Below are 21,048 nucleotides of genomic sequence, written 5' to 3' on the forward strand. Positions count from 1 at the left end.
GAATCTAGCACAATCTATAGTGTAACCGCTTGATTGTCAATTCAGATAGTTTGGATGTAATCTCGGCGCTGAAAGAGAGAGTTGGTTTTGCATGGGTATGTGCGGCTATCTTTGATGATTGCTATCACATAGCTTGTGAGTTTTCGCAAATTTAGTTCAAGCATTGCTATAGATAAGCCAATATTGTTTTTCTACGCGTCAACGGTGTGCTTATCCCACCTGAACCACTTTATTACTCAAACAATGCGAACATTACAAGTGAGAAAAAGAGTTACATATGAGGGGGTGGGAGAGAGGAGGAGGAGGGGGGGTAGCGAGCTAGTGCTTTACAATCTCACGGCAAGGTGGAGCAACATTGCCGCCCAGCCGCGAAGCAGGTCTGCTTCAGAGGCTTTTTGCATCGGTGTGACCACAGCAGGAGATCATCAGCCTTAGCCCGAACAATGTTGTGGAGGCTGTTGGTTTCATTCCGAAAGACTTATGCATTTCACCGTTTTCCAAATATTCCAAAGTAGAACAATGATCACCGCCGTATGAATTTTGTTGGATAACACATCATGCCAAAGTTGTTGGAGATTCTAAGAGGTACTGTCATGTAAGCTGCCCAGCTCATCCCAGAGGGGCCTGAGAACCTAGCAATTGAATAGGTGAGATTGATGCCATCACATTCACTGCAAAGAGGGCATGTATCTGAGGTCGCAATAGATAGACGGAAGTGCCTCTCATTGGTGTATAGTCGGTCCTTGTGAGCCAGCCAAATGAAAATTCTGCATTTGTTTGGCGCGTAATTTGTCTAGATCGCCATGGCCATTCTGTCAGCCGGCCCGAGAGTCTAGACAACTCTGTATGCAAGCTTGGTGGTAAGAGCTTTACCCCCTTGCTGAGTAATTCATTTGTTAGCAACCTGCAAGTTCAAGTTAACCGAGGCCATAGTAATGCGCATAGCAAGCAGTTAACATTCCGCGGTGTGAGAGAGTCTATTGGTAAGCTGAAGGTTTAGGTTGGGGCTGGAAAGCACCCAGGCAACAGAGGCATGCTGCCTGTCAGAGTGAGAGAGGAGTGCTGGAAATTATTGCGCCATGGTAGTTGTAGAGTTCGGAAGCCACAGGTCATACCGGAAGGAAGTGGCGACACAATTTTCAATATTAACCACAGTGATGGAATGGAAGAAGTCCAACCCCTGCATTACATCACGCCATACCGGAGTGTGGGAGTTGTCTAGAGCACCAAGGTCGTGGACCAGGGACCAACCATATTTGGAGACGATGTAGGAGGTGTTCGGAGGGATAGTATCATCGTGAAGTTTGGGGAGATGTCGAAGCAGCAAACATAAGTTCATGAGTTTGAGAGAGGAGAAGCCTAGACCCCCCATATTAGAAAGACGCGCCCACTAAATCCCAGGCAATTTTACACTAGTAAATTTTTTTCTTGTCCAGCCGCAAAAAAAGCCCGGCAACACTTGTCAATCTCATACAACGTCCCCGTGGGCAGCAGAAGAGCACTCATCGCGTAGATTAGCAGTGCCCTAACTAATATCGCTCTTCCGGAAACAGAAAGTTAATATTGTTGCTTATGAATTTGCTAGGCTAGCTAGGTTTGCCGCCTAGTGTGTGCATGGACGATCCACCTGACTCTATTGTTCATCTCCATAAGACCGCGACCTACGACCATGGTCATGATTACCAATGAATGAGAAGCAGAGCCGGTCCAATGTATTTTTGGGTCCGGGGCGATGTAAAATAATTTTTTATATTAAACTTTTATACTTATTTTAAACTAAGTGTACCATATTATAGTTGTAATTAATATTTTTTATTACTTAGCCACATAAAATGTTCTCAAATAACATTTATATTATTAATTAGTACGCATCTGTAATGTATATAATTGAAAATTTTAATTTTACAAAATGAAAATTTTATGATGTAACAAAACTTTTCTTTATTGCTAAGACTTCATATTTTTTTTTCTAATATTGCATAAACGATGTAGTGTATGCACATTTGCATATACATGCGTGTGTTCATATATCTTTTAATATTATATTGAATATTATGATAGAGATTTATAAATTATAGACACACTAACAAATATTTTTATAGCGATTTATAATGTATATTAGGTAGTCATATTCATGGAAACTTCTACGGCATAGAAAATGTGGATTGAATGTTAGGTTTAGTAATTCGAAGAACCAAAAATGTTGTTGATTATACTTTTATTCGATTACCTAACATGCTCGTCCAGATTCACTTGGTTTGGTTTGGTGCAAATGAGATGCCTACACGTTTATCGAATTAAAAATTATGTATTGATTTAAACATTGAAATCCAGATACCATAATTTTCATTATGATACTAAGAAATGCATCGTAAAAGAGACTAATGTATTTGAACTCAACTCCGCCGGTCAGATTGGTTTGCCTAAGCGTGGTATAATTTATCAATATGTGGTGTGAACTTATTCTTCTGCAAATTGAGGCTCTATTTTATTCATTTAATAATCTTTCAGATGTAATGTATACTTGAATAGATCTTACTGATGTAAGTTTTAGTTTTTTTAATGGTTGTAAGTTTTAGTTGGGCCCCTCTCCTCTTGGGGCCCGGGACGGTCGCCCCTTTTGCCTGGCCTATGGGCCGGCCCTGATGAGAAGGAAGGATACTTTTTTTTAAACGTCTCCAAACCCGACATGGCCGAGCCGAAAGCAGGAGAAGCTTCTGTCCACAGACCACAATCCACGGCCTTGAGCTTCCTCCACCCTACCTGCAACAATATTGTCTCCTCCGCCCCTACCGCCACCGTACGCGCGCCGCGTCGTCGCGTTGCATGCTCTCTTCCACCCAATGGCCCCTGGGACTATCCCTCCGGCTCAATGTCGTCCTTGGGAGCCGTCGTGGAAACGTTACGCTGCCGTGTCGGCAGGAGCGCGGCGCGCTCAGGCTGTTCGGCGAAATGCCGACCCGGTTGACGTTTCTTGGCCAGCGACCGCGCCCATGGCCCCTTAATCCGGTCGGGCAGGACAGCTTGTAGATCAAGCTGAGGGCACGTTTTTCCCGTGTACGTGTATGTGCTGGAGGGCGGATCTCCGTGCTGCAAAACAAGGTCCGTGGTCTCTTGAATGCGCGACATGGTCGGTGCTTCTGATCGCCATTCCTCTCTGCTCTGATAGTGGCTCTGTATCTGTATAACACCCTAGTTGTATTCGTTAGATTCCAAGCTTGGACCAAAACATCTACTCCCTCCGTTCCAAAATAGATGACCCAACTTTGTACTAAAGTTAGTACAAAGTTGGGTCATCTATTTTGGAACGGAGGGAGTATATATCTACCAATCCAACTCTGGTGGTTTCCTGCTATTCCCTTAATCTGAAGCAAACAGCTGACAACACGTAGTATCTGCACTTGATGTTGATGGAAACCATTTTTACTCTCACTGAACGAACAAGGCAATCGTCTTACTTGTTTATTCCTTTTCCCACTCCTGTGAAGCTTGAACATACATAACACTTCAAGAAACACCATAAAGGAAGATGAACTAGGAAAAAGGCTTTCCCAAAAAAGTACATTAATTCAAAATGGCAATCTGTTGGGTGCTCTACAAAAATAAACTGTAAGGCTAGTCAAAACTCAGAATTACTACTTATAGTGAAGCTGGGAAAACTACATCTACCCTGTGCACCAAAAGTACAATATTATCTGTCATGCGAAATTCATCCAACGTGGCTGACAGCTTCTATACTGGCCAGGCAGGAGACTACTTCTGTGATATCTGGCCTCCTGACTTGATTGTTATCGACACACTTGCAAGCAGTTTCAAGCACCTTCAGCATTTGCTCTTCATACCCTGCTCCTTGAAGTGTTGGATCAAATACCTCAGTCTGCTTACCCTCAGACCTCATCTGTAGAACCCATGGGACAAGTTCTTTTGATGTAGACAGAACAGGAATAGGTCGCCTTCCTGTGAGCAGCTCAAGGAGGACTACCCCAAAACTGTATATATCACCTCTCAACGTAGCAACCCATGCCTGCCCATACTCAGGGGGAATGTAACCCATAGTGCCAACCAACTCAGTAGTAACATGAGTTTTATTGGGAAGGATCAATCTGGCTAGCCCAAAATCTGCAACATAAGCTTTGAATTCTTTGTCCAGCAGGATGTTACTGGATTTGATGTCACGGTGGACAATTTGAGGTTTGCAGACATCATGGATATATGAAAGGCCCAGGCTTGCTCCTTGTGCGATCTTGAGCCGAGTTGGCCAGTGAAGAAATAAGCTATCGTCATCATCCCTGTTATGAAGCCAATCATCCAGGCTGCCATTCTCCATGTAGGAATATATGAGGAGCCTTGAATTTCCATGGACGCAGTAACCCCACAGAGGTACAAGATTTTCATGTTGTGCCATGGAGAGTGCATCAACCTCTGCACTGAACTCCCTTTCCATCAGACACATTTCACCGCTGAGCTTTTTGATTGCCAGCTTGGTGCCATCAGGTAGCTCTGCCTTGTAGACTAATCCATAGCCTCCACATCCAATGATGTTCTCCTTGTCAAAGTTGTTTGTAGCTTTCAGAATATCAGTGAATTTGAGCTTGTTTTCTTCTTCCTTGCCTTGTGGCATCCACATAACCACCAACGTTTGCTCTGAACTTGAGTGGATTGAAGTTGCTTCAACATCTCCGTTACTCTCCCTTCCATTTTTTGTTGTCAAGCTCTTCATCCTGATTAACACAAGGAGACGTCCCAGCAACAGAAGAACAGCGATGCCCCCAAAGAACACACCAAATGTAATTGGAAGAGTCTCCTTCTTATCCCGATGATTTTTGGAGATAAGAGGTGTTGGAGCTGAACCACATTTGTGAGTTAGCAGAGAGCCACACAGCTTTGGATTCCCAATATAACTAGAATTCTGAAATGTATTAAACTGGCCTCCAGATGGAATAGGCCCTTCTAGGTCATTGTTAGAAATGTTGAATGCTGAAAGGAAGTGCAGGCTGTTTAATGCAGCTGGGATTGCACCTGTGAGATCATTGTTGGACAAGTCGAGCACCTGCAGGTTTGTGAGATTGCATACTGTTTGTGGGATCCATCCTGTCAAGCCGTTGAAACTGAAATTGAGAGAAAAGAGGGCTTTCAAGTGACCGATCTCCATGGGGATCTCACCAGTGAATGTATTGTTGCTTAGATCTAGCACTTTAGGGAAAGCAATGGGTATGCGGTATTGAAGTGATGGATCTGTATAAACAGGCAACTCAAAGACACTTGGGTCTAGCTGGGTTTCAGTCCATGACATTAGCATTGGCATATTCATCAGTGCTGTTGGAATTCTCCCTGTGAGTCTGTTGTTTGATATATCTAGGTAAAAGAGTTTGCTTAGGGTTTCAATCCAAGCTGGTATTGATCCATTGAGTTGGTTTTGATGTAAGTCTAACAGCTCTAAATTTGCAAGGCTCGATATCCAAACAGGTATGTTTCCAGTCAAGTAACATCCCGAGATGCCCAAAACCCGAAGATTCACAAAACCATCAATTTTGTCATCCTCTGGCATGATCTCTCCCCTGAAGTTGAGAGCCATAAGCAGGGTGGTAAGGTTCCGGCAGTTCTTAAGGATGTGAAGTGTATTTGTGATGTTATTGAAATGATTGTTTGTAATTGAGATGAAGGTGAGGTACTTCAGCTTGCCCATTTGTGGTGACAGCTCCCCACTGAAGTTGTTCTCAGCTAGCCGCAGTGCAGTCAGATTGATGCAAGAGTATATGCTTTCTGGAACTGTGCCGATGAAGTTGTTGAAGTAAACATCTAATGTCTTTAGATTTGGCAGGTTGGAGAAATTGACCTTGCCGAGCTGTCCACTGAAATTGTTTTTCTTGAGATCAATTGCTACGAGATTCGTGCAGTTGCTTAGATCTGATGGCAGCTCCCCTGACAAATTGTTGTTGTCCAGATGGAACTCCTCCAGTTTCTTGAGCTGGCCGATGGAGTCTGGAATCTCGCCACTGAAGTTGTTCCCTCCAAGATCAAGTGCTACTAGATTTCTGAGCTTGGTTATGTGCACACCATCAAGAACTCCATTTAAATGATTATTACGAAAAGACAGGTATTCCAACAAAGTTGCATTGAAGAGTTCATCTGGGATTTCTCCACTGATGTTGTTGTACCCGGCCCTGAGCTCTCTCAGCTTGGAGCAATGACCAATTTGTCGGGGGATTTTGCCACTCAATTTGTTTAAACACAGGTCAAGCACAGCGAAGGACGGTGAGCTGATACAGAAATAAGTTGGTATGTGCCCTGTAAAGCTGTTGTTACTGGCATTGAGTGCTCTCAGATTCTCCATTGCTTCCCATGTGGTGGATGGAAACTGTCCAGCAAATAAGTTGCTCGAGATGTTGAGTACCTGGAGAGGCCGGGCAGGGGTTGGAGATGCCAGCTCGTGGAGTCTTCCATTGAGCTGGTTAAAGCTGACATCAAGTATGGTGATGCTGCTGGACGACACCAATTCCAACGGCAGACCACCGGACAGCGAGTTGTGAGAGAGGTTGAGGTACTGCAGCACGGGGAGGTTTCCAAGGGACCCCGAGATGTGCCCCTCAAGGCCTTTTGAAGCCAGCATGATATTGGTGATCATGCTATCTTGCCTGCAGGTGATCCCTCTCCACTTGCAGCAATCGGTGCCATCCTGCCATAAGGTAGCGAGGCCGCCGTCACGCGAGAGCCCAGCAAGGAACCGGCGAAGGGAGGTCTTCTCATGCTCCGTGCAGGAACTGGTTGGACAGGCCAAGGAGATCAGCAGCACGAGAGCAAGGCCAAGGGAAGGTATGTGCAATTCCTTGCTCTGTGTTTTGTTTGGAAACTCGAGTATCTGCATGGTTTCCTGGTGAAACTAGGATGGAAACCACAGCTTATGTTGTGCCCCGGTTTGATAAGACATCAATGGTGGTCTAATCCTGAAATACCATGAGGGGAAAGAAAGATCTTTCTCCCATTATGTTTTGGTCCTTGTAGTCGTAGTCAGCACAAAGAAAAAAAATGGCTGGTTCACACTATGACGTTTCACTCATGGCTGCCTGCTATAATCCACTGACAAGTCCATTTCCCAATCTTACTGAATACTGATCTCACAAAATATCGCTTTTGTAGGCATCCACTCATCTTGACTCAATCTGTATATAATTATTACAGCAGGCCATAGTTTCCTTGACCTGACATCACTTGTCTTACCGGCTTAGCTTCAACTAACGAATCTCACCTTTCCTCACTATTACTAACAAAAAAAACCAGTTCTTGATGCATCCTTTTGTGAACAGGAAAAAGTGTGTCTTCGAGAAAGAAACAGTTCGTGAAGATTTTGTAAAGATTCTACTGATGAGATAGTATGCCAGGAAGATTTTACTGGTCGTGGAGGAGCTAGGGAAAGCTCGTATATCATGCTGAGTGTGCATTTTTGCTGTGTATATATGTGGGATAGTGATTCTGCGGGCTGCAATACAAGATCCGGGGATTCTTCTCCGCGTGAATACTTTAACATGGTTGGTGCTTCTGTTCATTTAGTTGTGGTATTGTGTTGTGTTGTTATATCCATTCAATTCACGCGTGGACCAAACGTCTGTACACTCCAGTATCAACCAATCCAACTCAAACTCTGGTGTTTTGTGAATCAGTTAATCCGAAGCAAACAGCTGATAGAGCATAGTATAGTATCTGCACTTGAATGCAAAGCACTTTTATTGTTTCACTGTGAAAACAAGGCAATCATTTTACTTGTTTATTCTTTTTTTACACTCTTGGGAAGCTTGAGCATGAATAATGCTTCAAGAAACATCCAAAAGGAAGATGAACTACAAAAAGAGAAGCTTTTCTAGAAAAGTAAATTAAGCTCAAAATAACAACCTGTTGGGCGCTGTAAAACCCAACTGTAAGGTTAATAATAAGTATTGGCTAGCTTTTATGTCCGCAGGTCAGTGTCTATACTGCCCAAGCAGGAGACCACTTCCATGATAGTTGGCCTCCTGAACTGATTATGATTGACACACCTGCAAGCAGTTTCAAGCACCTTCAGCATTTGCTCTTCATACCCTGTTTCTCGAAGTGTTGGATCCAGGACCTCAATCTGCTTGCCCTCAGACCTCATCTGTAGAACCCATGGGACAAGTTCTTTTGTTGTAGACGAAACTGGAACGGGTCGCCTTCCTGTGAGCAGCTCAAGCAGGACTACCCCAAAACTGTATATATCTCCTCTCAACGTAGCAACCCACGCTTGCCCATACTCAGGGGGAATGTAACCCATAGTGCCGACCAACTCAGTTGTAACATGAGTTTTGTTGGGAAGGATCAACCTGGCTAGCCCAAAATCTGCAAGGTAAGCTTTAAATTCTTTGTCCAATAGGATATTACTGGATTTTATGTCACGGTGTACAATTTGAGGCTTGCAGATATCATGTATATAGGAGAGGCCTAGGCTGGCTCCTCGTGCGATCTTGAGCCGAGTCGGCCAGTCAAGAAATGAGCTAGTGTCATCATCTCTGTTATGAAGCCAATCATCCAGGCTGCCATTCTGCATGTAGGAATACATGAGGAGCCTTGAGTTTCCCTGGACGCAGTAACCCCAGAGTGGTACAAGATTTTCATGCTGTGCCATGGAGAGAGCATCAACCTCTGCACTGAATTCCCTTTCCATCAGACACATTTCACCGTTGAGCTTTTTAATTGCCAATTTGGAGCCATCATGTAGCTCTGCCTTGTAGACTAACCCATAGCCTCCACACCCAATGATGTTCTCCTTGTCAAAGTTGTTCGTAGCTTTCAAAATGTCAGAGAATCTGAGCTTGTTTCCTTCTCCCTTGCCTTGTGGCATGTGCATCACTACTAGTGTTTGCTCTGAACTAGAGTAGAATGAAGTCGCTTCAACATCTCTGCTATTCTTGCTTCCATGTTTCTCTGTAAAACCCTTCATCTTGACTGAGAGAAGGAGTCGCACCAGCAACAACAGAATAGCAATACCTCCAAAGAACACACCAAATCCAATTGCGAAAGCAAATTTCTTATCTCGTTGTTTTCTGGAGGACGGGTGTATTGAAGAATCACATTTGTGAGTGAGAATAGAGCCACACAGCTTTGGATTCCCATCGAAACTAGAATTCTGAAATGTATTGAACTGGCCTCCAGATGGAATAGGCCCTTCTAGGTCATTGTTCGAAATGCTGAATGCTGAAAGGAAGTGTAGGCTATTCAATGCAGCTGGGATAGCACCTGTTAGACTGTTGCTGGACAAGTCTAGCACCTGCAAGTTTGTGAGGTTGCAAATCGACAGTGGGATCTGTCCGGATAACATGTTGAAACTGAAATCAAGTGCAACAAGCACTTTCAACTGACCAATCTGTGGGGGAATCACACCTGTGAAGTGGTTGTTGCTTAGATTCAACTTTGCTGGAAAAGAAGTAACAACACGGTATTGAAGTGATGGACCATTGTAAACAGGCAACTCAAAGACCCTTGGGTCCCAATGAGTTGCGTTTTCAATTGATTTTAACATTGGCATCTCCGTCAAGGTTAACGGGATTTGTCCTGTAAGACTGTTGTTTGACACATCCATATAGAAGAGATGGCTTAGGGAGTTGATCCATCCTGGTATTGGTCCAGTGAGTCGATTTCTATTCAAAAGTAACATCTCCAAATTTGTGAGCCTTGATATCCATAGAGGTATTTTTCCTGACAACTGGCAATCTTCGATGTCCAAAACCTGGAGCTTCTCGAAGCCATCAATTCTGTCATCCTCAGTCATGAACTCTTGCTTGAAGTTATCGCCGATAAGCAGAGTGGTAAGGTTCCTGCAGCTCTTAAGGATTTGGAGTGCGTTTGTGATATTTCTGAAACGGTTTGTAGAAAGTGATAGGAAGGTGAGGCTCTTCAGATCACTTATTCTTGGTGAAAGCTGCCCATCTAATTTGTTGGTAGATACCCGCAGTGCAGTCAGATTGCTGCAAGAGTATATGCTTTCTGGAACTGTGCCGGTGAAGTTGTTGTAGTAAACATCTAATGTCCTTAGATTTGGCAGGTTGGAGAAGTTGACCTTGGTGAGCTGTCCACTGAATTTGTTGCTCGAGAGGACAAGTACTGCAAGATTTGTGCAGTTGCTTAGAGCTGATGGCAGCTCCCCTGACAAATTGTTGTTGTCCAAATGGAACTCCTCCAATTTCTTGAGCTGGCCTATGGAATCTGGAATCTTGCCACTGAAGTTGTTCCCTCCAAGATCAAGTGTTACTAGATTTCTGAGCTTGGTTATGTGCACACCATCAAGAACTCCATTTAAATGATTATTACGAAAAGACAGGTATTCCAACAAAGTTGCATTGAAGAGTTCATCTGGGATTTCTCCACTGATGTTGTTGTACCCGGCCCTGAGCTCTCTCAGCTTGGAGCAATGACCAATTTGTTGGGGGATGTTGCCACTGAATTTGTTTAAACACAAATCAAGCAGAGCGAAGGACAGTGAACTGTTACAGAAATAAGTTGGTATGTGCCCTGTAAAGCTGTTGTTACTGGCATTGAGTGCTCTCAGATTCTCCATTGCTTCCCATGTGGTGGATGGAAACTGTCCTGCAAATAAGTTGCTCGAGATGTTCAGTACCTGGAGAGGCCGGGCAGTGGATGGAGATGCCGGCTTGTGGAGTGTTCCATTGAGCTGGTTAAAGCTGACATCAAGTATGGTGATGCTGCTGGACGACACCAATTCCAGCGGCAGGCCACCGGACAGTGAGTTGTGAGAGAGGTTGAGGCGCAAGAGGCTGGTGAGATTGCCAAGGAATGGTGAGATGATCCCCTCGAGGCCTCGAGAAGCCAGAGAAACATCAGTGACCGTCCTATTAGGACTGCTGCAGATGATCCCTTCCCAAGTGCAGCAGTCCTTGTTCCTCTGCCACGTCGCGGCGAGGCCGCCGCCCCACGAGAGCCCAGCGTGGAACTGGAGAAGGGAGGCCTCCTCATGCTCGGTGCAGGAACTGGCCGGAGAGGCCAAGGAGATCAGCAGCACGAGAGCAAGGGCGAAGCAAGGTATGTGCAATTTCTTGCTCTGTGTCTTGCTTGGAAACTGGAGTGTCTGCATGGTTTTCTGGTGGAACCAGTATGGAAACCCGAGCTTATGTTGTGCCCTGCCTGGATAAGACATCAGTGGTGGTCTATGCATGAACACCATGAGGGGGGAAGAAAGATCTTGCTCCCATTATGTGTTGGTCCTCGCAGTCGTAGTCAGCACGAAGAAAAGAATGGCTGGTTCACACTGTGTGACGTTTCGCTCACGGCTGCCTGCTATAATCCACTGACAAGTCAATTTCCAAATCTTACTGAATACCGACCGCACAGAATATTCTTTTCGCAGGCGTCCACTCATTCTTGGACCAATCGGTCTAGAATTGTTACTTCAAGCAATAATTTAGTTGACCTGACATCACTTGCCTTACCGGTTTCACCAAACAAATCTCAGCTTTTCCCACTAATACTAATGAAAAAAATATCAGTTCTTGATGCATCCTTTTGTGAACAGGAAAGAAAAGCTGGGCATCCGGGAAAGAAGCAGTCGGTGAAGATTTTGCGAAGATCCGAAGGGCAAGATAGCACGCCGGGAAGATCGTACCGAATGGCGCTCGCGATCGAGAGCAATCATGGTGGTCTCAGTCAGTTGTGTAGACAAAGGCCAAGCCCAAGTGGAGGGCAGGAAGAAAGTGCAGTTTCCTGGCTTCCTGGCTTAATGGACGGGGTGGGTGGTTGATCCGTGCGGTCTCCTCCATCTTCTTCTTGACTTGGGGTGGGCGTTTACTTGCCCTTGTCACGCGTGCGTGCGAGCTTCGTCTGATGTTTACGTTTGCTCTTCTTTTTCCATTCTCCTGGCTCCACTGGCGCACTATTATTGCGGACCATGGACAGTGACGCTTTTCTGGCTGTCATCTGAATTCTCAAGCGGTTCAAGTAACTTGGGGCGCTGGCAATGGTGATGCTAAATACTCCCTCTGTGAACTAATGCAAGACCATTTAGATCACTAAGATAGTGATCACGGTCTTATATTAGTTTACAGATGGAGTAGTTTTGTATTAATATTGTTGAATACAACGGTGATGTTGATTAGTTTACATAGGGAAATATCAGAATGAGACACTTTCCTTAAGGATTTCGATAGCCAGCGAACGTTCACTGGGAGAGCATGTCAAATCAAACGTTTTTCCATGGCAATTTATGTTGCTCAAGGATGGTAATTTTCTTTAGCAAGCATGTCTAATCCATCCAGTTTATTTTTTTGCCGGGATTTGCCATGCTTGTCAAAGACCATCCTCACGACAACGTAAGTTGCCATGAAAAATGTTCGATTTGCCATCCTCGAGACAATGTAAATCAGAAGAATCAGAAGATTTCCTACTGGTTTTTCTTCATGTGGTTTTTATTTCGGTTGGCCATGCCATGTATGTTTTTTCTCGCTTTCCCTTTTCCCTTTTAATTTTTGTCCATTTTCCCTTTTATGTGTTTCTTTTGCAACTTTCCTTCTTGATTTATTGATTTTCTTATGTTTTTATAATTAGATTTCTTTTTTGCTTTGGTATATGAACATATATTCACACGTGCATGACCAAATTTTTTAAACACACAATTTTTTTAAAAAATACATGACAAACAATTTGTAAACATGTGATTAGCACTATACATGACGAACATTTTTCAAGTACGTAACGAATATCTTTTAAGTACGCAGAATTTTTCTAGACCAAGTACGCAGATTTTTTCAATAAAATGGAATAAATATTTTCAAATATGTGACGAATATTTTTAAATACGAGACAAACATTTATATGAACAGTTGTAATTATTTTCGAAATATTTTAAACTTTTTATCATTTTTATTTTTAAAATTTAAAATTTTGTTTTTCAGAATCCCAAGGCATTTTTTTCTATCTTTTTTTTCTAAAACCAAAGGAAAACCGGGCGAAACCGAAAAACTGAAAAATACCCAAAAAAACCCTATCTAAAACCTGAAAATGTGTATAGATAAATAAATAAAAATCCTGAAAGAGTGCCCATCACATGACATGTGGCGACGACTAGACGCACCACTTAACGCACTCTTAGCCCACTGAAATGACCCCTGCGGGCTACCCCTTAATTAGTTGCTCTCAATGAAAGAAGATTTCCTTTCACCAACTCTCATTTAGTGCTTCATGGGAAGTTTAAAGGACATGTGTACAAACGCGCACAAGCCCCTCCCCTCAATAGATTCTTTATTGGCCGGCTTGTATAAAGCACCAACAGGAATCGTCCCTGCCCTGGTTTTGCAAGCTTCTAGAAGCTTTCGTCCCTTTTTTGTTCATTTTTGGTATTTTGAATGGTTTTGTCTCCTTTTCTTTTTCTTCCCTTTTCCCTTATCATTTTCTTCTTTTTTAAATGTGTGAACTTTTTAATTCAAAAACTTTTTTTAAACTTGTGAACTTTTAAACAATCCGTGAACCTTTTGTCGAAACCACTGAATTTTTTCAAGTCCACGAACTTTTGTCTCAATCTATGAACTTTTTTTGAACACATGAATGTTTTGAAATCCACATACGTTTTCTGGATTTATGAACATTTTTTAAAATAAGTGATTTTCAGAAAATTGATGATCTTTTTTCAAATTTTTTGATTATTTTTTCAAAATCCATGATTTTTTGCAGTCACGAACTTTCAAAAATGCGCGTTGGGCTGGCTCACGCGAGCGTGCACGTGCATGCTGCTTTCGCTAGGCGGCTCACGAGCAGTGAGGAGTTCTCTTTCCTTTCGTCGTCCTGTCGCCATCGCTCCGCACAACTCTGTAGCATTGGGTACTCTCATCGGAAGTGCCCCCTCCTCCTCTCGTGTCACTCTGTTGCCTGGGGTTTCTGAAAAACAAAATTATGATTTTTTTAAATGACAAAAGTTCAAAATATTTTGAAAATAATTACAACTGTTCATATAATTTTTTATCTCTTATTTAAAAAAAATTCATTACATATTTCTAAATATTTCTTCCGTTTTATTGAAAAAAATAAAGATATTCATTACGTACTTGATGAATGTTTGCCATGTATTATAGAAGTACTAAACGGAAGCAAAAAAAATCTAATTATAAAAACATAATAATAATAATAATAATAATAATAATAATAAATCAAGAAGAAAAAGTGAAAAAAGAAGAAAATTTGTGCTTCTCGTGAAAGGAAAAAGCATGGTTTTTTCACCTTTTCGAGAGGCACAGATGTGCTTCTCGCGGATGTAAATTTGTGCTTTCACGAGAAGCAAATCCGCACTTCCATTGGAAGCGAAAAAATTGCGCAATTTTTTTTCTACTTTTTTGTATAAAACCAAAGGAAAACCAGGCGAAAAGCTAAAAAACATTAAGAAAAACCTATCTAAAAACATGAAAATATGTATAGAGAAATAAATAAAATAAAATCCTGAACGAGTGTCCATCACACGACACGTAGCGGCGACTGGACGCACCACTTAACACGCTGTTAGCCCACTAAAACTGACCGCTAAGGGCTCTGCAGGGTACCCTTAATTAGTTGCTCTCAATGAAAGGAGGTCTCCTTTCACAAACTTCTATTTTGCGCTTCAGGCGAAGTTTAAAGGCCATTTGTACAAACCACACACGCCCCTCCCGATTATTATTAGTCGGCTTGTATAAAGCACCAACCCCGGTTTTGCAAGCTTCTGGAAGCTTCCGTCCCTTTTTTTTTGGTTTTTCATGGTTTTGTCTCTTTTATTTTTATTTCCTTTTTTTACTTTTCCTTTTTTTATTTTTAAATTGTGTGAACTTTTTGAATTCAAAATCTTTTGTAAACTAGTGAACTTTTAAAAAACCTGTGAACTTTTAAAAAACCCGTGAACCTTTTTTTCAAAACCGCTGAACTTTTTTTCAAGTTCATGAACTATTGTCCGAATCTGTGAACTTTTTCTGAACACATGAACATTTCCAAATCCACATACATTTCTAAATTTCTGAACATTTCTCAAAATGAGTGATTTCAAAAAATTCGATGATCTTTTTCCAAATTTGTGTTTATTTTTTCAAAATCAATGATTTTTTTCAAAGTCATGAACTTTCAAAAAGGCACGTTGGGATGACCCACACGAGCGTGCGCGTGCATGCTGCTTTCGCTAGGCGGTTCACGAGCGCTGAGGAGGAGCTCTCTTTCCTTTGGCGGCTCTGTCGCCACTCCGTTGCGTCGGCCACTCTCACCGGAAGTGCCCCCTCCTCCTCCCTTACCCGCGACGCATCCTCGCTTCCACGCCCATTCTAATTTCTATTTCACGCGAGCGGCGCCGTCCATCCCTCCGATGCAGTGCCGGCCTTTCGTGCCCAGCGCCTGCCGCTGGGGCAGCAGCGCGCTCTGGTCGTTCGGCGGAATGCCGACCCGGGTGCCGGTTCGTAAACCGTTACGGTGGCCATCGAGAGGCTGATTCGGGCTCACAGATCAAGCTTGGGACGCGTTCTGACGCCTCTTTGTGTGTGCTGGTGGTCTTTCGGCCGCGTCAATCCCTGGACATGGTACGTTGTTGGTGCTTCTGACCACCATTCCTCAAGTGTTCTGCTAGTGTCGAAATACCGCTTGTGTCTGCTGAGTTATATGTGTTTCAGAAGCTAGTCGTATTATTAGATTCTCAATTTCTCATTCCACTCCATTCTCCATTCGACTTGTGCACATTTTGGAGATGACAGTAATATTAGTTCCTTAATTTCTCAGTCAACTCCAAACAGTTTCTGTAGCTAGTAATTTGGTGATTCACCGCCAACTCTGGTGGTATGTAAAAACAGCTGACATTATAATTGACATCTGCACTTGAAACCATTTTCAATCTTTCACAGCTAAAGCAAGATAGTCACATGTGTATACGTTGTCCATGCTTGTGAAACTTAAATGAGTATTACTATACTAAAACGTGACTTGATACATCCGTATTTAGACAAATCTAAGACAAGAATTTTGGGATGGAGAGTGTACTAAGAGAAACACCTAAATGTTCTTGCAAAAGAAAAAGGAACACATCTAAATGAAGATAAATTTTACAAAGATTTGTCCCTAAAGAAGCACGTAAAGCTCAAAATGTCATCTGTTAGGCTCTGTACAAAGTACAAAACAAAATCTTATGTTTATCAAAGTAGTAGTCCCACTGAAACTATAAACTTACAAGTACACAAGATGTTTACAAGATTATCTATCTTGTGTTGTTCATTGTATCATGACTGGTCTTTCCATCTGTGTTCAGCGTCTATACTGGCCAGGCAAGAAGCTACATCCATGATTGTTGGCCTCATGAATTGATTGTGGTTGACACATTTGCAAGCGATTTCAAGCACCTTCAGCATTTGCTCTTCATATCCTGTGCCTCGAAGAATTGGATCCAGGACCTCAACCTGCTTTCCCTCAGACCTCATCTCCAGCACCCATGGGACAAGTTCTTTTGATGTGGATAGGACTGGAAGTGGCCGCATTCCAGTAAGCAGCTCAAGCAAGACTACTCCGAAACTGTAGATATCGCCTCTCAACGTAGCAACCCATGCCTGTCCATACTCCGGGGGAATGTAACCCATCGTACCGACTAGCTCAGTTGTGACATGAGTTTTGTTGGAAAGGATCAATCTGGCTAGCCCAAAATCTGCAACATAAGCTTTAAATTCTTTGTCCAGTAGGATATTACTGGATTTGATGTCTCGGTGGACAATTTGAGGGTTGCAGACTTCATGGATATAAGAAAGTCCCAGGCTTGCTCCTTGTGCGATTTTGAGCCGAGTTGGCCAGTCAAAACATGAGCTAACATCATCATCCCTGTTATGAAGCCAATCATCTAGGCTGCCATTCTCCATGTAGGAATATATGAGGAGCCTTGAGTTTCCCTGGATGCAGTAACCCCATAGTGGTACAAGATTTTGATGCTGTGTCATGGAGAGTGCATCAACCTCTGCCCTGAACTCCCTTTCCATCAGACACATTTCATCGTGGAGCTTTTTAATTGCCAGCTTGGAGCCACCAGGTAGTTCTGCCTTGTAGACTAATCCATAACCTCCGCACCCAATAATGTTCTCCTTGTCAAAGTTGTTCGTGGCTTTCAAAATGTCACTGAATTTGAGCTTGTTTTCTTCTCCATTGCCTTGTGGCATCCACATCACCACTAATGTTTTCTCTGAACTGGAGTAGAATGAAGATGCATCAATGTCTCCATTATCCCCCCTTTGATTTGTTGCTGTAACACCCTTCATCCTGATTGAGACAAAGAGACGCCCCAGCAACAAAAGAATAGCAACGCCTCCAAAGAACACACCAAAAGCAATCCCAAAAAAGGCCTTCTTATTTTGTTGTTTTGGGGAGATTAGAGGGGTTGAAGCTGAACCACATTTATGAGCGAGTACAGAACCACAGAGCTTTGGATTCCCGTCGAAGCTAGAATTCTGAAATGTATTAAACTGCCCCCCAGATGGAATAGGCCCTTTGAGGTCATTGTTAGAAATGTTGAATGCTGAAAGAAAGTGCAGGCTGTTTAATGCAGCTGGGATTTCACCTGTCAGATTGTTGGCCGACAAGTCCAACACCTGCAGTTTTGTGAGATTACATATTGATTGTGGGATGTGTCCCGTCAAGTGGTTGAAGCTGAAATTGAGTGAAAGAAGGGCTTTCATCTGACCGATCTCCAGGGGGATCACACCAGTGAATTTGTTCTTGCTTAGATCCAGGACTTTAGGCAAAGCAGTGGGTACACGGTATTGTCGTGATGGACTACTATAAACAGGTAGCTCAAATACCCTTGGGTCTAAATGGGCTTTACTCTTCTCTGACTTCAGCATTGGCATATCCATAATTGCTGTTGGAATCCTCCCTGTGAAGCTATTGTTTGATATGTCCAGATAGAACAGGTTGCTTAGGGTTTTGATCCAGACTGGTATTGATCCATTGAGTCGATTGTCAGCCAATACTAATATTTGTAAATTTCCTAGCTTTGATATCCAGTGAGGTATTTGTCCAGACAATTCGCATCCTCCGATACCCAAAACCTGAAGATTCTCAAAACCATCAATTTTGTCATCCTTTGGCATGATCTCTCCCCTGAAGTTGAGTGCAATAAGCAGGGTGGTGAGGTTCTTGCATCTCTTAAGGATGTGAAGTGCATTTGTGATATTTTTGAAAGAATTGTCAGTAAGTGACATGAAGGTGAGGTACTTCAGATTGCCTATTTGTGGAGAAAGCTGCCCAGATAAATTATTGCCAGCTAACCGCAGTGCTGTCAGATTGCTGCAAGAGTATAAGCTTTCTGGAACTTTGCCGCTGAAGTTGTTCAAGAAAACATCTAACGTTCTTAGATTGGGAAGGAGGGAGAAATTGACCTTTGTAAGTTCTCCACTGAAATTATTGCTCTTGAGGTCAATTGTTATCAGATTTGTGCAGTTGCTCAGAGCAGATGGCAGCTCCCCTGACATGTTGTTGTTGTCCAAACGGAGCTCCTCCAATTTCTTGAGCTGTCCTATAGAAACTGGAATCTTGCCGCTGAAGCTGTTCCTTCCAAGATCAAGGGTTACAAGATTTCTGAGGTTGGTTATATCTGTACCATCGATAGCTCCATGTAAATCATTGTTAGGAAATGACAGGTACTCCAATGATGTTGCGTTGAAGAGTTCATTTGGGATTACTCCACTGAGGTTGTTGTATCCAGCCCCGAGCTCTCTCAGCCTGGAGCAATTACCAAGACTTGGGGGGATGCTACCACTGAATTCGTTGAAACACAATCCAAGCACAGTGAGGGATGGTGAGGTACTACAGAGTTGAGTTGGCATCTGCCCAGTAAAGCTGTTATTGCTGGCATTGAGTGTGACCAGTTTCTCCATTACTTTCCATGTGGTGGATGGAAAGTGTCCTGCAAATAAGTTGCTTGAGATGTTCAGTACCTGCAGAGGCCGGGAGGGGGTTGAAGAGGGCAGCTCGTGGAGTGTTCCGTTGAGCTGGTTAAAGCTGACATCAAGTATGGTGATGCTGCTGGATGACACCAATTCCAGCGGTAGGCCACCGGACAGCGAGTTGCACGACAGGTTGAGGCGCAAGAGGCTGGTGAGGTTGCCAAGGAACGGCGAGATGGACCCCTCGAGGCCTCGAGAAGCCAGTGAAACATCAGTGACCGCCCTATCGGGACTCCTGCAGGTGATCCCTTCCCACTTGCAGCAATCCGTGTCGTTCTGCCATGAAGCAGCGAGTCCACCGTCTTGCGAGAGCTCGGCGAGGAACTGGAGAAGGGGGCCCCTCTCATGCTCCGTGCAGGAGCTGGTGAGAGAGGACAAGGAGATCAGCAGCACAAGGGAAAGGGCAAATGAAGGCATGTGTGTCTTGTTTAAAAACTGGAGTGTCTGCATGGTTTTCTGGTGAAACTAGTCTGAAAATCTGAGCATCAATGGTTGTCTAATCATTGAAGAGCTTGACGGGAAAGAAGAAGCTCCCATTGTGTTGTGCTCCTTGCAGTCGTAGTTAGCACAAAGGAAAAACGGTTGGTTCAGACTCTGACCACTATACTGAATACTACTAGTATTTCTGACTTTTGTAGCCGTCTACTATTTCTCTGACACTAAACGGTTGGTGCAAAAGCTTTCTTTTGTAGCCGTCTACTATTTCTGACTCAATCCGTATAGAATTTTTACCACGTGCCATAATTATTTCGCTGATCACTTCTTGATGCACCCTTTTGTGAACAGGAAACGCCACGCATTCAAAAATGAAACAGTTGGTGGAGATTTGCAGATATCCGAAGGGCGAGATAGTTCATGGGGAGATCATACCGAAAGGTGGGCGTGATCGGGAGGAATCATCTGCGTCTCGGTCAGCCTGTGGCGGGGCGGGCGATCTTTGGTCTCTTCCATCCTCTTGACCTTATCACACGTGCTTTGTCTGATGGATACATCTGCTTGTGTTTTCCGTCCTCCTGGCTCCACTGGCACACTATTGTGGACCATGGATTGTGACGCTCTGCGGCCATTATTTGAACTCTGAAGCCGTTCAAACTTGACAGTAAACTGGGGTGGCGTGTGAGGCTTGGCAATGGCCCTTGGTTCGGATGCTTGCGCACGACGGTGACGACGCACATGACGATGCGGCGACGGCGAGCTTGAGCAGCTGGCGCTGGAGCTAGAGGCAGAGAGGCTGGTGTTGTGCTGGGTGACATTGCAGGGCGGTCTCTGCCGGGGGCAAGCCGCCGGCGCTACCGCCGGAGGCGAATAAGCCGCTGCTTGGATTGTTTTATTGTGCAGATACTGGGGTGGACAGGAGCAGGTGAGAAATAGTCTTTCCACCACGATGTAGCATATCCGACATTTCTCCCGCGATTGTTTGTCCGACGCCTTGGCTTGGAGCCACCATGAGTAGAGCATTCACCTGCTCATGCCCCTCGCGGTCTGCGAATGACAGCAAGAATGAGTTCGTCCTTGCTAGATGAAGAAGGCGTCGAATTCATGTGCATATCTATAACGAATTTGCCATCACCCCTCGCGATGTGTGAGAGTGGACAGATAGATTCGGAGAGGGAAACATAAGAAAATCCACAACCCTGGAATGTTGGGTGATGGGAGGGGAGTGGTATGTTTACACCTGGAATTATAACCGTTTAAAAGATGGCCGTCGAAAAAATAGCCGTTTGAAGTATTACCGTTAAAATAATAGCCATTGAGATGTTTAGTTGAATTGATAGTTATAAAATATACTTAAAATATCTGAGAAAGAATATGTGCAGAGGATGTGCATATAGACTACCCGCTGGAGATGAAAAGGATACAAAGGAGGAATCTTGTAAAACGATTGTCTATATATCTCCTTCATCTTCAGCAGACAGTCTATATTCACATCATTTGTATTATTTATTTTATATTTTAATAATATCTTATGACTACCAGTTCAACTGCTATAATGGAAAGGGCTATATAACGAGAGAGGCGTTTTGGAGGCCGAGCTCCATGGAGGCCTTTATTTCTGAAAAATTCAAATTCAAACTTTTATGGTTCAAAAAATTCTGAAAAAATATATGTG

General features: G+C 43.5%; 2 protein-coding genes and 2 long non-coding RNA genes across 4 annotated transcripts; 2 read left to right on the forward strand and 2 right to left on the reverse strand.

Annotated features, from left to right (window-relative positions):
* The first annotated feature begins 2,703 nt into the window (after nucleotides 1-2,703).
* Nucleotides 2,704-11,962, forward strand: LOC120966217 (uncharacterized). The gene is made up of 2 exons (XR_005759530.2): nucleotides 2,704-3,102; nucleotides 11,537-11,962. It is a non-coding gene; the product is annotated as an uncharacterized lncRNA (long non-coding RNA).
* LOC109756522 (tyrosine-sulfated glycopeptide receptor 1-like) lies at nucleotides 3,442-11,520 on the reverse strand. The gene is made up of 2 exons (XM_020315377.4): nucleotides 9,663-11,520; nucleotides 3,442-6,761 (listed from the first exon to the last, which is right to left on the reverse strand). Exons 1-2 carry the CDS (start codon nucleotides 11,186-11,188, stop codon nucleotides 3,710-3,712), a joined length of 4,578 nt encoding a protein of 1,525 aa, XP_020170966.2. The 5' UTR covers nucleotides 11,189-11,520; the 3' UTR covers nucleotides 3,442-3,709.
* Nucleotides 11,963-14,708: 2,746 nt separating the features above from the next.
* On the forward strand, nucleotides 14,709-20,682 carry LOC120966219 (uncharacterized). The gene is made up of 2 exons (XR_005759533.3): nucleotides 14,709-15,542; nucleotides 19,725-20,682. It is a non-coding gene; the product is annotated as an uncharacterized lncRNA (long non-coding RNA).
* LOC109756514 (tyrosine-sulfated glycopeptide receptor 1-like) lies at nucleotides 16,107-19,516 on the reverse strand. The gene has a single exon (XM_073501134.1). It carries the CDS (start codon nucleotides 19,386-19,388, stop codon nucleotides 16,233-16,235), a length of 3,156 nt encoding a protein of 1,051 aa, XP_073357235.1. The 5' UTR covers nucleotides 19,389-19,516; the 3' UTR covers nucleotides 16,107-16,232.
* Nucleotides 20,683-21,048: the final 366 nt, after the last annotated feature.

This window comes from Aegilops tauschii, chromosome 6 (genome assembly GCF_002575655.3).
Source record: "Aegilops tauschii subsp. strangulata cultivar AL8/78 chromosome 6, Aet v6.0, whole genome shotgun sequence".
Lineage (NCBI taxonomy): Eukaryota > Viridiplantae > Streptophyta > Magnoliopsida > Poales > Poaceae > Aegilops > Aegilops tauschii.

Excerpts from the sequence above, each read along its gene's own strand:
- LOC109756522 (XM_020315377.4), bottom strand. The coding sequence starts at position 11,188 with ATGGTGTTCATGCATAGACCACCACTGATGTCTTATCCAGGCAGGGCA. Across the intron at positions 6,762-9,662 it reads AGGCTCACAAATTTGGAGAT|TTCCTGCACGGAGCATGAGA; the intron begins GTTACTTTTGAA and ends CTGTCCAACCAG.
- LOC109756514 (XM_073501134.1), bottom strand. The coding sequence starts at position 19,388 with ATGCAGACACTCCAGTTTTTAAACAAGACACACATGCCTTCATTTGCC.